The sequence below is a fragment of the Sander vitreus genome, chromosome 18 (assembly GCF_031162955.1).
Source record: "Sander vitreus isolate 19-12246 chromosome 18, sanVit1, whole genome shotgun sequence".
Lineage (NCBI taxonomy): Eukaryota > Metazoa > Chordata > Actinopteri > Perciformes > Percidae > Sander > Sander vitreus.
This window is the reverse complement of record NC_135872.1, coordinates 17,605,763-17,622,065: the sequence shown is the minus strand read 5'-3', so window position 1 is coordinate 17,622,065 and position 16,303 is coordinate 17,605,763. Positions and strand designations below refer to the sequence as shown.

The 16,303-nt window shown below is 41.5% G+C and overlaps 1 protein-coding gene across 4 annotated transcripts in view; it reads right to left on the bottom strand.

The window, feature by feature from the left end:
• Positions 1-15,746, bottom strand: part of ino80 (INO80 complex ATPase subunit) — a 44,105-nt gene extending 28,359 nt beyond the window's left edge. For 3 of the 4 annotated variants that reach the window (XM_078275449.1, XM_078275452.1, XM_078275451.1), the window contains exons 1-25: positions 15,589-15,746; positions 14,204-14,267; positions 13,605-13,799; positions 13,069-13,229; positions 12,852-12,922; positions 12,573-12,719; positions 12,274-12,394; positions 11,912-12,117; positions 11,732-11,785; positions 9,605-9,808; positions 9,215-9,419; positions 8,632-8,699; positions 8,270-8,491; positions 7,792-7,872; positions 7,259-7,354; positions 6,398-6,457; positions 5,635-5,777; positions 4,847-4,931; positions 4,548-4,665; positions 4,261-4,346; positions 2,628-2,795; positions 2,134-2,267; positions 1,152-1,219; positions 880-973; positions 525-741 (exon numbers count right to left, since the gene is read on the bottom strand). In XM_078275449.1, the coding sequence (XP_078131575.1) occupies positions 525-741; positions 880-973; positions 1,152-1,219; positions 2,134-2,267; positions 2,628-2,795; positions 4,261-4,346; positions 4,548-4,665; positions 4,847-4,931; positions 5,635-5,777; positions 6,398-6,457; positions 7,259-7,354; positions 7,792-7,872; positions 8,270-8,491; positions 8,632-8,699; positions 9,215-9,419; positions 9,605-9,808; positions 11,732-11,785; positions 11,912-12,117; positions 12,274-12,394; positions 12,573-12,719; positions 12,852-12,922; positions 13,069-13,229; positions 13,605-13,759 (2,964 nt within the window). In that variant the 5' untranslated portion in view covers positions 13,760-13,799; positions 14,204-14,267; positions 15,589-15,746. The remainder of the gene's footprint in view (positions 1-524; positions 742-879; positions 974-1,151; positions 1,220-2,133; positions 2,268-2,627; positions 2,796-4,260; positions 4,347-4,547; positions 4,666-4,846; positions 4,932-5,634; positions 5,778-6,397; positions 6,458-7,258; positions 7,355-7,791; positions 7,873-8,269; positions 8,492-8,631; positions 8,700-9,214; positions 9,420-9,604; positions 9,809-11,731; positions 11,786-11,911; positions 12,118-12,273; positions 12,395-12,572; positions 12,720-12,851; positions 12,923-13,068; positions 13,230-13,604; positions 13,800-14,203; positions 14,268-15,588) is intronic. The other variant, XM_078275450.1, reaches the window with a different exon arrangement.
• Positions 15,747-16,303: the final 557 nt, after the last annotated feature.

Below are 16,303 nucleotides of genomic sequence, written 5' to 3'. Positions count from 1 at the left end.
TCCAAGACAAACATATAGACTAAAATAGTGTCAAAAACAGAAGGGCTTCCCCATTGATGTTACATTTTTGCAGAAATAGATGCACACCTGCTCTGGAAGACAAACTAAAAATGTGTCTATTGGTGTAGATTGGCCTTTAGTCCTATTTCTTTCTTTTTTTTTTAAGTCCTTTTTTCTACACGTCTGACAGTAGTAGTACAGAGAGATGCTGGACTGCACAGACCCTGGAGCCATACAGAGAGAGGGAGAGGACAGTGTTACTGGGTCACGGGGCTACAAAGGGATTGTGTTCCACACTGGAGCGCAGAGGAGGGAGAAGAAGCCTGGGGCAGAGAGCAAGCTGTGTGGCCAAACACTGACTGATGCTCTGGCGGAAAGATTTTAGCATCATCAGCAGCACATGCCTTACTGCTGGAGTTTCTTCTGTCTGTCATACACCCACATGCACTGCAGATGGCTACTCAAGGGGTTTTTGTACACAGATTTTAGTATGAGTGTGCGTGTGTGTGTTGGATGTTTCTCACCTGTAGAACGGGGCTGGTGTTTGTGTTCAGGAAATTGGTGGGTCTGTTCGGCCACAGAATTAGGTCATTGCGAGACAGACACTTACTCCTGGGTTGTAACCTCCCGCTCTCCCCCCGCGAGTGTCTGGCTTCCTCCTGACCCTCTTCTTCAAGGCCAAACAGGCGCTGATGGTGGAGCCGATATGCAGCTTTGAGGGACAGAAAAAGGGCTAACCATCTGTGAAAGAAAATAGCAGGAGGCAGGAGAGGAAAAGATAGAAATACTTTAAAGAATTCTGCTATAACCGTAACTGCTGTGTAAAGTTGGCCGCTATTTATTATTTAACAGAAATGAAACTCGAAGCTTCAAGCCCACCTTACTAAGGTGCCTTGCAGTGTGAGATTGGACATCTCAGCCGGTGACACGTCGATGAAGCGAAGGAAGGAGAAACAGCTTCCCTTGTCATCACCTGGAGGGGTAAAAACAGAAAATAGAACGAAGAATATGAAAACTAAGCAAAGAAACACAATAAGGACAAATGTGGAAATAACAAACAGGGAGAATAGGAAGGAATGACGGAAACATCAGAGGAGGAGGAGAAGAGAGGAACTGGGGTGAAGCTGAGGTTTGAAACTCCTGGTTCTCACCTTTTCTGTGAAAAAGAGACTGCTGGATGTGATTTGGAGAGAAGGGAGACAACAGCACTTGAAGCAATCTGAGGAGGAAGTAGAGACAGACAGAGTTACAGCACTAAACGTGATTACAAGCAAAAGAGACTGAATTGTCCTGCGATTATTAAATTCCAGTCCGACCCACAACCTACTTCTCCGAGTATGAATAGCTTTAATCGGGATAATAGCTTGAATCAGCAAATGTGCACAGGAACAAAGATTTGCCCAGAAAAAGTAAATATTCAACAGTGTTTAACACAGCAATTTAAAATGTAAACCTAACCCTATTCAAAACAATGCTTGTAGAAACTTGGATAGACCTGTTTTCATTGGATTTCGAGCATACAGTGCTGTTCATAAGTTTAGGAACCCCTGCTAAAGTTGACTAAAAAGTGGAATAAAAAAAATAAAATCAACTTTTGGAAATTGATCTTAATGCCTTAATTAAAAAAAAAATAGGAAAAATCCAACCTTTGAGAACACCAATTTTCTTTGTGAATGAATTGTAAATAAATAAATGTTCTTCCTTAAAATACAGGGTGCATAAGTATAGACACCCCTATGTTAAATTACCATAGAGACAGGCAGATGTTTATTTTTAAAGGCCAGTTATTTCATGGATCCAGGATACTATGATCCTGATAAAGTCCCCTTGGCCTTTGGAATTAAAATAAACCCACATCATCACATACCCTTCACCATACCTAGAGATTGGCATGGGGTATGGGGCATCATGTCTCAATGCAAATCAAACCAGCTGTTAGGCTAACTGAAACAAAACCATGCCAATCTCTAGGTATGGTGAAGGGGATGTAATGATGTGGGGCTATTTTAATTCCAAAGGCCAAGGGGACTTTATCAGGCATTAAGATCAATTTTTAGTCAACTTTAGCATGGGTTCCTAAACTCATGAGCAGCACTGTACTTGTCAGAAGTGTATCTGTGTGGAAGAACTTACTTGTTTTTGGCCTGGTTGTGTGCGTGGATGAGGCCATGCCGGTGGAGGAACTTAGACATGATGTAGGGCTTAAGGGACATGTGGAAAGGAGAGCGTGTCTCCTGGCGCTCAAACAAGTCAGGGTGGTTACACACCTAAACACAAGCAGACACAGTGTATTTAGAAAAGAAAAAAAAAGGCACCAGCACTACTCAAAGACTGCCAATTCATTGTTTAGTTGTACATCTTAAATGGTATTCCCACTCAAAAAATGTAACTCTATTATTACTTTTGGAACATCCTTCGAAAATCTGCTGTACAAAAAAAATAATCTGAGTTTTGATAAAATGATACTTGAAAAGAGCCTCAAATTATTAGGATTAATAACAGCCATTAATCATCGGGACTGCTGCGTCTGACAAAACAACCTATACTCTTTATAGCCGTGATCATCTAGTTGTGCTTTATCCTATTTCTGCCCTGGAAGCCAAAAAAGGCCAGGCCGCAGCTCGTACCTTCCTGAACTGCATGACCAGGTTCATGAGGGAGGAGGTGGTGCTGTGGGACTGCTGGGCCGTGCCCATGGACGACTGCAGCAGATCCTCGATGGAGATCTTGTTCCTCAGAGCCTGGTAGAGCAACCTCTGCCGGGACGTCAGCTGGCAGTAGGTCAGGATCTCAATCTGGAGACGGAGAGTGTGGAAAAAAAACAAAAAAAACACAGACTAAGCTATTAAAACTGTGCTACTAAAGCACCATCATTACTACTACCTTGCTGATAGTAATCAAAACTGAATGATAAAAAAAAAAAAATATTTTATTGGGCCAATGACACTGTAAACTGTCTCTGTTTTTTTTTTTATTTGTTTAGTTTCGGGCTTTAGGATTGAGGACGGAATTATTTTAGGATGAAATGAAACAAAAAGGAAGGGTGTGTAACATTACAACAGTATATAATAGAATACGATATTTTTTAACCAAATACGTTGATGTCGATATTGCGGCAATATTGTAGGGTTGACTATTGGTGCTTTCACAAAATATTAACAATGTTAACATTTATATTAATTACACAATGAGAGTTTTGATAAATAATCACCAATAATGTGGATACAATGACTAAGTGGGTAAAGGCAAAAAATTAAACAGCTAGTAAGTCCAGAAATTACATCACTTTACTGTAATGCAGTCTTTAAAACCAGGAAAAGACAACACTTGTGTCATATTACAATGTCCAAAATCTGAGACGATTGCTAGCCTCATATAGCAATGTCGATATAATATCGATATATTGCCCAGCCCTGGACAACAGTGAATGAAAAATGTTCTTTGGACCTGGTTAGTAAAAAGATTGATTTACAAAGTAATGCTTGGCTACATATATAACATGTGGCAACAGTGAAGACAAATGATTCAGCGTTACTGCTTTGTTATCCCTCCACTGAAGACACAGTATTCTCACAAACACAAATCTCTGGTTTTAATGAAAGCAATGAAACTGAACATCAACAAACTGTAAAATCGCAGCCATGAACCACGAGTGAACTTCACCGGTTACTATTGGCTTCAGAGTGCTGACAAAGCGGGAGAAAGCAACAAGTGGAGAATAAAAGGAAGTGGGCTGGCAGGACTGCATGCGGGTGCGAAGGAAAGTGAAAAAGGCCGATGCGGGGGAGCGGTGAACTCTGCCATTCTTCTGACTCTGTGTATCGAGACTCCCGCAGCGTGTGAGTGGGTATGTGTCTTGTGTTACAGCAAGAGACTCCGAGTCCAACATCTGTCAAGAGGATCTGCCAGCACAAGCTTATTACAACACGTTTCTGTGTCAATGAAGTGTACGAGGAGTCGGATGGAGGAAGAGGGCAGGTTTAATCAGGAGAGGTAAGAAGTAGGGGCTACATGGTATTGACAGAATATAATATTATATCATCTTGTCCAATCATACGCCAGAATCTTCATGGAAAACCTGAATCCGTTTTAGATTACACCGTGTGGAAAACCTTTCCCTCAAAATATGGTAAATACAGTTTCTGTCATTTAAAAACTGAGACCTGCTATTGCATTAATGTCCAATTGTCCAAATAAATGCGCAGCTCTGGACAAAAGGCTTGGTTCAGTAAACACAGAGAAGAAAGTTGGCTCATCTACCTTGTCCGAGAGCTCGTTTTCCACATCCTTCTTGATTCTGCGCAGCATGAAAGGCTTGAGGATCATGTGCAGTCTGGAAAGTTGGTCTGGAACACAAACATCAAACAATCGTGTTTAGCTACAGAACATATCACATGCAACACTGAACAAAGATAAAAGTTCAATGTGGGCACACAAATGACAGAATATCCGTACAAATGAGCTGAAAAATATCTTCTGTCGGTAGCCGGAAAATAGGAAAAACAAGCGAGGAAAAATGTTTCTCAGAGCCAAGAGTTTGTACTCACTCTCGTCAATGGCAGACTTGTTTTCAGCGTGGCTCTCGATGTCCTTGGAGAACCACTCGTTAAACTCTTCATGGGAATCGAACAATGTAGGCATGATGAAGTGCAACAGGGCCCACAGCTGAGAGACAGTAATAACACACAGCCGTCAACACCTCTGACACACACACACACACACACACCCCCACACCCCCACACACACACACACACACACACACACACACACACACACACACACACACACACACACACACACACACACACACACACACACACACACACACACACACACACACACACACCTCAGCCATTGTGTTCTGGATGGGCGTCCCGGTGAGCAGCAGTCTGTTTCGACACTGGAACTGCAGAAGGATTTTCCACCGAACACTGAAAACACAGAGGGAAACAGTACTGTAATCACACCAATTACTCAAAACTGTGGGACACCATTTGTATGCGACTGTATGTTTCTCATTTCAAGATTTAAACTTTTTCAAAACATTTTGTGACTAGGTTTGTAGATTTTGGCCAGTGTCCAATAGTAGCCATGAAATGATGCATACTTCATGTAGTTGTACAGATGAACACCTATATTTACACAGGTTTTCAGACTTTTCGTTGATTTTCTAAACGTTTTTAAGAACCATTTCGCATGTTGAGGCCAGTGTATTACAAATTGCATGTCAAACCTATTTAAAGGAACCCATGTTAGCACTGAATAAAAATCAACTCGCAGAGACTTACAGAAACTCACCATTATATTATATATCACTTCGTTTTTTGTGTAGTTAGTAAAGCTGTACAAAAATAAGTCAATCTGCTGAAACTAGCGGTTGAATCTGGGAAAGGTAAAAAAAAAAAAATGCAACTTTCAGCTGAAATCTGTGAGAAACTTTGGAAAACATATTTTAAATGTATATTTGACTCTGATTATTTATGTGAGTGCGCTGAAACACCAGTATGGTCCTCTAAACCTAATAATTGAAATGATCAACTATAATAAATCAAGTATTGGGTATCAACACATTTTAACACACAGGAACCCTGCCATGTGTTCAATGATGATACAGCGAGCATGTTCATCTTTTACCTGGTGCTGCTCTTCAGTGCCTGGGCCTCATCCAGAACCATGTACTGCCACTTGACCCTCTGAAAGTACTTGACGTCCTGGACCACCAGCTGGTAGCTTGTGATCACCACATGGAACGGTGCATTTTGCGTGTAAAGGGTTTTCTATTCAAACGTAGACAAAACATAGAGACAAGAGTTATAGACAAGAAGAAGAAAACAAGAACATGATTTATTGAGCAAGCGGTACAACAAAGCATTTCATTAGTATCGTATCTTCACAACACTGGGGGCCAGATGTACGTACATTTGCGAATGTAGCGTTAGCAGCGCCATGTCCAACCTGCAGAAAGCGCACGCTGTGATACTGTGATACAGCTTACATCGTATTTACCAAACCTGCAGTTCATCGGGTAATCAGCGCCTTTCTCCGCCCACTATACCGTAAATTGTGCTCTAGCAAAGCGTTAAGTACTGGTGCTATGATACGGCTGAGTGCAGACTGCGATATGCCCACTGCTGATGCTATGACTGTTTGAAATGATCTTGATGCCAATATTTGTAATGTAGCAAGGAGTTTTACTGCTGGAATGGAATGTGAACGCTGAGTCGGAGATTCAATGTCATCTTTGATTACTTCCAGTAACTGTAATATTGCATGGCTGCTTAATCTGTAACGCTTAATGATTGCGTTGCCAAACAAATACGCCTGAAGTGGGTGCAAAAGCGTTAGTACATCTGGCCCTGGGTGTTCATAATCATCAGCATTGTCTTCTCTTCCTTACCTGGCTCCAAAATTTCCGAATCACCTTGCGATCGTGTGGATTCCCCCAGTATGGCAACACCTAACGGACAAATCGGTGAGGTTAAAACAAGAAGAAACAGTGACTCAGCTCTGTCAAGAAACTCACCCAACCTATATCCAAACTGAGCTTTTCCTAAACGGTTACTTTTACATGGAGCAATGTAATGAAAACAGAGCTACGTTGATGTTCCCAAGGGAAACATTTAGGCATAGCAACATGTATGAATCACAGCTTCTGTTGTTGAGTTGATAATAAAATGTGATGTGAAAAGATTTAACCATCATTACATCACTCAACACACACTGGCATTCCATTGTTTTTAGTCAGTCTTGCTTTGAGTTTTCAGGAAGCTTATCTTCAAATGGTGTAATAGGGTCTTTTCACACCTCATTAGCAAAACAGACTGGAATTGATTTATTTTCAAACTGTGCGTGTGCGTGTGTGTAAGCATAGCCGACATAGTCATTCATTCACAGCCTGTCAAAGGCCTGTTAAGACGTACAAAAAGTTTTTACAAGTGCAGCCCCTCAACAGTCAAAATGTTAACAGCTTTGGAGTCCTAACATAGGCAATGCTACCAATGTTTTGGTACAAAACTGCCCCCTGATGGATAGTTCTAGACATGCTTGCAGCTTTGAGTCCTTTATCCTCGTCAGTTCTCAGATGTTTGACAGACTTTTTAACGAGAGCAAAGCAGCACCGGCTTCATTAGAGGAGTGAAAACCACTAAAATAGGGAGAGAAATAAGGAAGCCAAGATTCCTGTGGACGTGTTGTTGTTTGTTTTTTTTGTGCAGGTTTTCCGCTGCCGCGCTCACTCAGCAGCGTCAAGGATTCTCACCTTGAATTTGGGCACAAAGCGGGTGAACTCCTGATGCCAGTTGTTGAGTGTGGATGCAGGAGAGATGATCAGGAACGGACCCCAGATGTTGTCTCTCTGTGCAGGAACAAGAAAGGAGAATACGTCGTCAGCCACCCCAACAGGTGGTCTTTGTTATGTGTGAGCGAGCACCCGATAACAGGAAGCCCTGGAGGAACACGGCGTGCATCTTCCTGTCAACGATAGCTCAACTCTGAAAAGCACACATTTCCCCTAAATTCCATTCCTTTTTCTGCTTTTGGTGCTCTGAAACTTAACGATCTAAAGAGGTGGCAAATCAGCTGTTCCACAACAATGATATAAAGAAATGTGAGTCATTGAGTGAAATGCACAGCCAGTAACCAGGGACTCTTTAAAGGATGCAGGTGCACAAAATAGCTGGATGTTAGATGTTTTCATAAGTCTGTAAAAACAGCCGAGACAATTGAATATTCCACAAAGATTTTTGGAAGTGTGTGATGAATGAAAGCCTTTGGCCTGGTGCTCTGGCTCACCTCTGCTAAGTGTGCCAACAGGGCGATACTCTGGACTGTCTTCCCCAGCCCCATCTCATCTGCCAGGATTCCATTGATTCCCTGCAGAGAGAGGAAAACAAAGGAGAAAATAAATCATTCAATGTCATTCAATGTGTATAAATAAGCACATCATAATAAGGAATCATTTGAATGCCAAAAAAAACCATCAGACTGTAAAAAACAGAAGAAAAAAAAAAGAAAACCTCCAAACTGTTTTAACTGATTCATAAACTAAAGCATCCATTCACAACATTTGCTGGCCAAAGAGGACACTGCAACTGATGTATTATGTTGGTGGTTTCACAATTCAATTACAGGTTATTCTAATGCCGTATTATAAGTATACCCTTACGAAAGCATTACCACTGAGCTCTTTTAGCCACAAAATGATGAATGATAACATCGCAATAGATCAACAAAAAAAAAGGTCTCTAATGTCAAAGACAGACGTGGTTACCTGTTCATAGAGGTTGGCCAGCCAGTTCATGCCCTTGAGTTGGTAACCCTTGAGTTTGCCGTTGAAGATAGTGGGCTGAGGAATGTCTTCACCTGCATGGATAGACGGGTTAGAGAGGCTGTAGCTCTCTCCAAACCCAGAGCCGGCGCCTGAGGATGAGCCCACTGCTGAGTGGAGCGACGCACAGCGACTGTCCTTAGCCTCCTCATCAAACATTCGCGTCTACAGGGTAAACAGTTGGAGATTAGCACAGTACAGACAGGGTAGTGTGTGTGTGTGTGTGTGTGTGTGTGTGTGTGTGTGTGTGTGTGTGTGTCTGTGTGAGTGTCAGTATGTGTGTGTGCGTGCGTGCATCAACGTACTCTCTCTTGATGAATCTGATAGGCTTCTTTGGCATTCCTCAAGGCCTGGGACTTGTAGTAATCGCTATCTGAAATCGCACGCAATCAACTTGTGTATTAAACAAAAGAATCAAATTCAAACCCACATTTCTTGCCTATAAACAATGGCATATTACTCACGTCTAAAACTATTTTACAAAGAAATACCATGTATTTTCTGACTAAGCAGACAATTAATTGTAGAATATCGTCATTAGTCAACAGCAGATTGTAATTTGTAGTGATGTGATCTGCTGGTTGACATACAAAGGCCCCTAAATAACCACATACACACATATATATATATATATATATATATATATATATATATATATATATATATATATATATATATATATATACGTGAAATATAATCTACAGAGAGAAAATAAGCTGAGGCGGCAATAAATATATTGATAACTGGCCCATTTGCCATTTAATGACTGATATAGACATATGTCTGGTTACTTAATAAGATATAAACATGTCCACCATCAATATTGAGTTTCAGTTACTAACTGACTCTGCTCCAATAACAGAATGAATTTGACTGAGCTGTTCGTACCATAGTCCTCCTGTCCCATGTTGACCATTACACCGCCTCCAATGTCAATCTGTCTGTGTGCCCCAGTGTCTTCCAGCTTGCTCAGAATTTCCTCCTGAGACGTACCTCCTTCTGGACCCCCCCCGCTGGCTTTACCGCCCATGAAATGAGCATACAGCTCTGTCTGGGTGATGAGGAAATTCAGTTTACGCTGCTGACGCTTGGCCTGCGAGAGACAGAGAAAAAAAATTGTTTCATGTATTCTAAATCTTTACAATTTAAAACTTGTTTTTTCATATTTTCAAAACTTATATCGATACAAATATTGCCATTAAAAAAAAATAAAAAATCATTAGCTGTAGATAGCAAAAGCCAAACGAGGCTAAAGGCAACAATTTCCATTCCGCCTACTTCTCTCATCTCTTCGTCCAGTTTACGCTGCTCCAGGGCCTCCTTCTCTGCCCTCTTCCTGTGCTCCTTCTCCACTTTGTCATATTTCTTCCAGTAAAGCATCATCTCCTTGGTGAGGCGTCGAGCCCGGGGTAACGTCTCCTTACAGTTCTTCTGGGCCTGGATGGCTGCACGCCGAACCTCTCTCATGCACTGATGAGCCAACTGGGACAAACAGAATGGAGGTTCAATGCTGTACTTAATCTACAATTTACCTTCAAAAGTTCAGTTTAACAACAGCAATGTGTTCACTTTACTTACCTTTACATATTAACCCTGAATTCACCTTTTAAGGGTCTTTGCATATAACCTGATACCAATGTGTTTCTTATCAAAATGTCCAGAACAAACTCAGCTTTCTATCCAGTTATGCCCAAATTTGTTCCAGAGCAATGTATAAAGAGATAATAAACATCAACATCAGTTGTTGAAATTTGTCAGTTGTGAAATCATACCTACACTCAATTGTGTTGGTGTTTGAAATTAGTTTACAAAAGTCTTGGGTTTACAAAAGTAGTAAATAAATGTCTACAATGAAATTTTGTAATATCGCATTTTGAGTAGGAGTGTTGTCAAACATCGCTTGGACTCGCCGGTAGAGCTGCAAAGATTAATCGATTAGTTGTCAACTTTTAAATTAATTGCCAACTATTTTGATAATGGATTAGTCGGTTTGAGTAATTTTTTAAAGGTCCCATGGCATGAAAATTTCACTTTATGAGGTTTTTTAACATTAATGTGAGTTCCCCCAGCCTGCCTATGGTCCCCCAGTGGCTAGAAATGGCGATAGGTGTAAACCGAGCCCTGGGTATCCTGCTCTGCCTTTGAGAAAATGAAAGCTCAGATGGGCCGATCTGGAATCTGCTCCTTATGAGGTCATAAGGAGGGAGGTTACTGCCCCTTTCTCTGCTTTGCCCGCCCAGAGAATTTGGCCCGCCCATGAGAGAGAGAGAGACATCATGGCTTGAAAACAAGCGAAGCATGGCAGTTGGTCAAGGCCACACCCCCACCCTCCACCTTGCCCCCCCTCTCTCCTCCTCAATAGCATTTAAAGCTACAGACACATAAATGGCACGTCCTAAGAAAAGCTCATTGTGGGACTGGCTCTAGTGGCTGTAATTCTGCACCAAGGCTGAATTTCGGGAAAGAGACTTCAAATACAGTATTAGGGGGACCACTAAGGCCTATATAAAAGAGACTTCAGATACAGTATTAGGGGACCACTAAGGTCTATATAAAAGCGACTTCAGATACAGTATTAGGGGACCACTAAGGTCTATATAAAAGAGACTTCAGATACAGTATTAGGGGACCACTAAGGCCTATATAAAAGAGACTTCAGATACAGTATTAGGGGGCCACTAAGGTCTATATAAAAGAGACTTCAAATACAGTATTAGGGGACCACTAAGGCCTATATAAAAGAGACTTCAGATACAGTATTAGGGGACCACTAAGGTCTATATAAAAGAGACTTCAGATACAGTATTAGGGGACCACTAAGGCCTATATAAAAGAGACTTCAGATACAGTATTAGGGGACCACTAAGGTCTATATAAAAGAGACTTCAGATACAGTATTAGGGGACCACTAAAGCCTATATAAAAGCATCCAAAAAGCAGCATGTCATGGGACCTTTAAGACAAAAGTAAACATTCTTTGATTCCAGCTTCTTAAATGTGAATATGTTCTAGTTTCTTCCCTGTACTGTAAACTAATCTTTGAGTTATGGACAAAACAAGACATTTGAGGACGTCATCTTGGGCTTTTGGGGAAACACTGATCCACATTTTTCACCATTTTCTGACATTTTATGGACCAAACAACTAATTGATTAATCGAGGAAATAATGAACAGATTAATCGACTATGAAAATAATCATTAGTTGCAACCCTACTCGTCGGTGCGTCTTTTGTCCTCAGTGGGTTAAGAAATGATATAAAATAGTAACCTAGTAACACTGGAATTACAAAGCATATAGAAACATAACATGAAAAGGGGGTGGGGGGTGGTATCAGTTTGTAAGATATAGTTGACTGATAACATGTTACATTCAGGTCAGAGGATACATTGAAACAACTTCTTACCTTTTTAGTATTGGTCAATACTAAGTTCTTAGCAGAGGTCTTCTGCTTGAAAGACTGTGAAATAGGTATAACAGGATAATTAGGACCATTTCAAATGGTGCTGAATATTTCACCAAAAAACAGAAAGTTTGTAAGCATCAATTTTGGACCATCGTTTTTATCAGTGTCGTGCATACAAACCTTGGGAATCTCCTTTTTAGAGATGGTGAGCCAGACCTTACGCCGCCGTGCATTCAGCTGCTCAGTAGTGAGATGTTTCTTCTTCACTACGGGCAGCGGAGCATCATGGGAGAACTTTGCGAAGATCTTGGTGATATAAGGACGCCCATCATCCAGAAACTCTCCCTCTCCCCGTTTCTTCTTTTTCTTCACCTTTTTCAATTTGGCTAAAAAAAACAAAAGAAAAAAACCATGTGAATTATCAACATAAAAACTTTTCAACTATTCCAATAATTATTGAAATTTGTTTCCTCCTTGGGGCATTGAATTTATCACCAATCTGGAAGATGTCAGAGATTTCTTTTTTTTTTTTTTGTCTTTACCCTTGAATTTCTTCTCATCTTTGATTTTCTTCTTCTTCGGCCCCATTAGGTGGCGCTGTTGCTCATAGAAGGGGTCATGAGTAGAGAGGAGTCCAGTGCTGTAGTACTGATATTGGTGAAGCTGCAGGACAAATATACATAGATTAAGAAAATACAGTGATCTCACTACAAAAAACATATTGTCAGCGATATTCTTAATATTACCAGGTGTGTGTGTGTGTGTGTGTGTGTGTGTGTGTCTGTGTGTGTGTGTGTGTGTGTGTGTGTGTGTGTGTGTGTGTGTGTGTGTGTGTGTGTACCTCCCGGTCAGAGTGGAATTTGCTCTGATGCTGCCTGGTGTAGCGATGAAGCCTGAGCATGTCATGCAGCTCCTCCCGTGATAAACTGAAGTCAGAGTCATCTGAGTCTGTGTCCGAGTCTGTGGTGTCGTCACTCAACAGGATACTCTGCAGGTGACAGAGGGGGAACATGGTTAAAGGATGCTGAGGGTGTGCGTATGTATATGCTGTATAGATGTGTAGTGTGTAAGAAAGGAGATTAACATAGCAGTGAAAAGTTCTGAACAAGTAGTGAAATACCTTAAGCCATTTTCTGTTCTTCTTCAGCTTGGAGAAATTGTAGAGGCTAGCTTTATCTGCCTTTTGGTCTGCTGAGTTCACGGGGGGGCAAAAAAACATCACAATATAAATGTGCATGAACTATATCTTCCACTGGTGTCACAGCTAAATGACACCAGTGAGGCTGTGTAGTAACATGTGAGTAACATAAATATTAGTGTTGCTGTATGTATCTTACCTTTACCCTGCAGCAGAATTCCATTGAGGGGCTTTCCCTCTGACAAGCAGTCCTCTTGCTCACATGGCTCACTCTTCACGGTCAAAGCTGTATGCTGAGTGGCGGAGGGGTCCATGGATAGCCCTGTCCCCAATGCACCATCGCTGTCATCACTGTCATCACTAGAACATAAGAAGTATGTAGCTGTAAGCCAACTCATTGCATCCTATATATCTCAAATCATCTGTTGGGATATCCATAACGGGAACATTGGGGGGAGAACATTAGGTACTAATGACCTGATCTAACTGGATGGTCTACAGATGGGATGGAAAATCGCTACAATGCACACAGTGTTTTTAAATTCATTTGGCTGCAGTTGGTTCAGCTTGCAACTCCATTCCAGCAAAATTGCATTTACAGAACTAATCTCTCCATCCACACATGAGCCATCTTCAAACTGCAGCACCGACTGAAACTGATCCGAGAATGTTCTGAGGAACAAACCCGAGTCTAAATGTGATGAGTGTATTACCCACCCGGAACTTTGCCTGTACCTTGTGGTTATGTCTCCGTTGAAGATGGCAGCAGTCTGGCGCAGGAAGCTGTCCAACCTCAGGGATCTTTCTAAGCGCTGCAGGTAGAGAGGTTTGGCCAGGCCAGAGCTCCCTGATGCCCCAGCCTCCAGTCGGCCACCCTGCCCTGACGCCATGCAGCACAGACACCTCTGCCCAGCAGGGCAGCAACTTTTACTAAAGGGAGAGAAGCAGAGAGAACATAAAACGAAAGGGATGGGCAGATGGCTCAAGGTCAGAATGAGCAGCACAGGACACTGTCTACTACAGTATGGGATGAGTAATGCTCTGCTGTTTTATTTAATGTATCTAGCAAGAACTGGAGGTAGTTAGGATTTATAAATTGTTTACGAGAGGTTCATAAGATGTTGCTTAGTTTTGCTTTTATTTTCCCAATCCAGATTTTCCCAGATAGTCTGAAAACTCCTTTTCCTTCTAGCCTGGTTCCACACCGCTCAATCACTGCCTACATCTCAAACTTTGTCATGGTCCTTTACTTTAAATATCAGACTTCTCTCCTTTAATGGCGGGGAATGCAGTATGGTACTAGCAGATAGTTCATTGAGCAAAAGTGGACCTACCTTTTCAGTAAGGAAAGCCATTGTTCTTGATTCCAAGATTAATGATCAATGATGGAAATCCCACCTACAAAACAAAAAGCCCACAGTAACACACCGATATCCACATAACAATAATAAAGTGTTTTTATGGGCTGATGGTGCTCTTTCACATGTTGTGTTCTGTGCAATAGTGAGAATGTGAATGCTCATGATTTTCAAGGAACAATCAAATATTGTTTACAAATGTCAAAAAAATAAAAATAAAGGAAACAGCAGCTCCTGGAACATTAGTATGTATTTAAACTGTACATGATTAGCTATCATGTTTATAATGTTACTTCTTAATTGAAGAAATGCACTGGCTGTTAGAGTTGTTTTCCTCTTTATATAACATGCAAGGCCATTATATTGCATACTATGTTCATATCATTCCATTCAGTTCATTAAAGGGTCAGATTGAATACGTTTGATTTCACCAATTCCGCTATAAATGTGACTTAGCCAAGTATTACCACATTGTCTGAGTTATTTCATTTCGGAGTGTGCAAGTGATTGTTCTGACAGTGACGATTGTGTGGTAACGTTAAACCTGTCCTCTGTAATTACTACTCATTACCTATTCACTTCACTTTCTGAGACAACTTCACAGTCTCGCGTGTGAGAGGATGACAAGAACTAAAGCCAAGCAAGAGTGTGGTCCTCTTTTTTTAAATGAAAAAAAAACTGAGAGCTGTGTTATTATAAATAATATGCATCTTATTTTGCTATCCCGTGGTTATATTATTATTAGCCAGCTAGCAAATCCAAGCTAGCGTTAGCCAGGGTTGCTAGCTAACCTTGGATGAATTGTAGCTTGCAGGCTAACGACCGTTAGCTGTCTTGCTGTGTAAGCACAAGCAGCATTGCTTCCGATCAATGATAGTAAAGGGTCAAGGAGCTTGTATACACGCACACTGACAGCTTACTGGTTTAGGTAGCTAACGTAAAGCCACACCATATATTAGCGTTGGTAGCTAGTTGTTTTCCTAAACATCTAACGTTAGCCTTTACGACTGCCTCTATGCTATCTCTTTCCTAATGTAACGTTAGCTTTTTATTATAAGCTGATCAAACACCATTAATATGAAGTATTCAAATCGGCTCTGTCTCTTTAAGGCCACCACCTCCCTGCTGCCTTAACAATGTATTAAGATCTGATATTGGTTTAATAGCATTTTTTAAACAGGCTAGTGGCGATACGGAGACAGCAAGGCCCGTCGCCCGCGCCTCCCGTACCCTTATTGCGGACACGAGCGGAGACTCGGTTGCCTGGTGAACGAATGATCCCCATGTTTTAATTCTTTCTCCCTCCCGGCCATCTTCCCCCATTGCTCCTTCGCCATAACAACCACTATGGAGTCTCTCACCTCGGCCCCGTGTCCCCCTTTTCGTCTCTCTCTTCGCTGCTGCCGACTCACGGTTCTCTGACTCCAAAATGGCGGTTTGAGGCGCCGAGCGAGTCTGTGAGCTTTGAGTCGGCAGCAACAGCAGAGAGGCGGCCACTTTCTGTTACTGAGAGAGCAGAGACACGACGCCATGGCGAGGGTACAGCAAGGAGCAGGCATTTTAATCAATCGCAGAGAGAGGGACCCTCGCTCCTCGATGTCTCAGAGGATAAAACTGTGCAAAGAAACCCCAGCGGTATCTTTTACTAATTTTGTAAGGCACACGTCCACCGTGTATATCGTTTTCGGCCGTATATGCACAACTACTACAAACGCATCGACTAAATTCAGATGTCGATTAACAGCGTCTGCTCACTGCGAAGATTACCGAGCGACGTCTGACGTCACCAGACGGGAACTCCGTTTTAGGTATGGCGAGGCAGTTGGGATAACCAGAGTAAAATGTGACTATAACTATAAAAAAAATAATTTCTGATGTCAAGCGTTGAAAGAGAACTCTAGGATTATTTCAAAATGACATACCTTTTTTTATGTATTAATGTATGAACGTTTATTGTCACTTATAATGGTAATGATTATGTGATACACACAAAACGTTCATCATGGGTCTGGTTTGGATCCAAACAATGCTTGCTGTCACATTGGCCTTAACTCAAATCTTCCTGTTAAACCACAG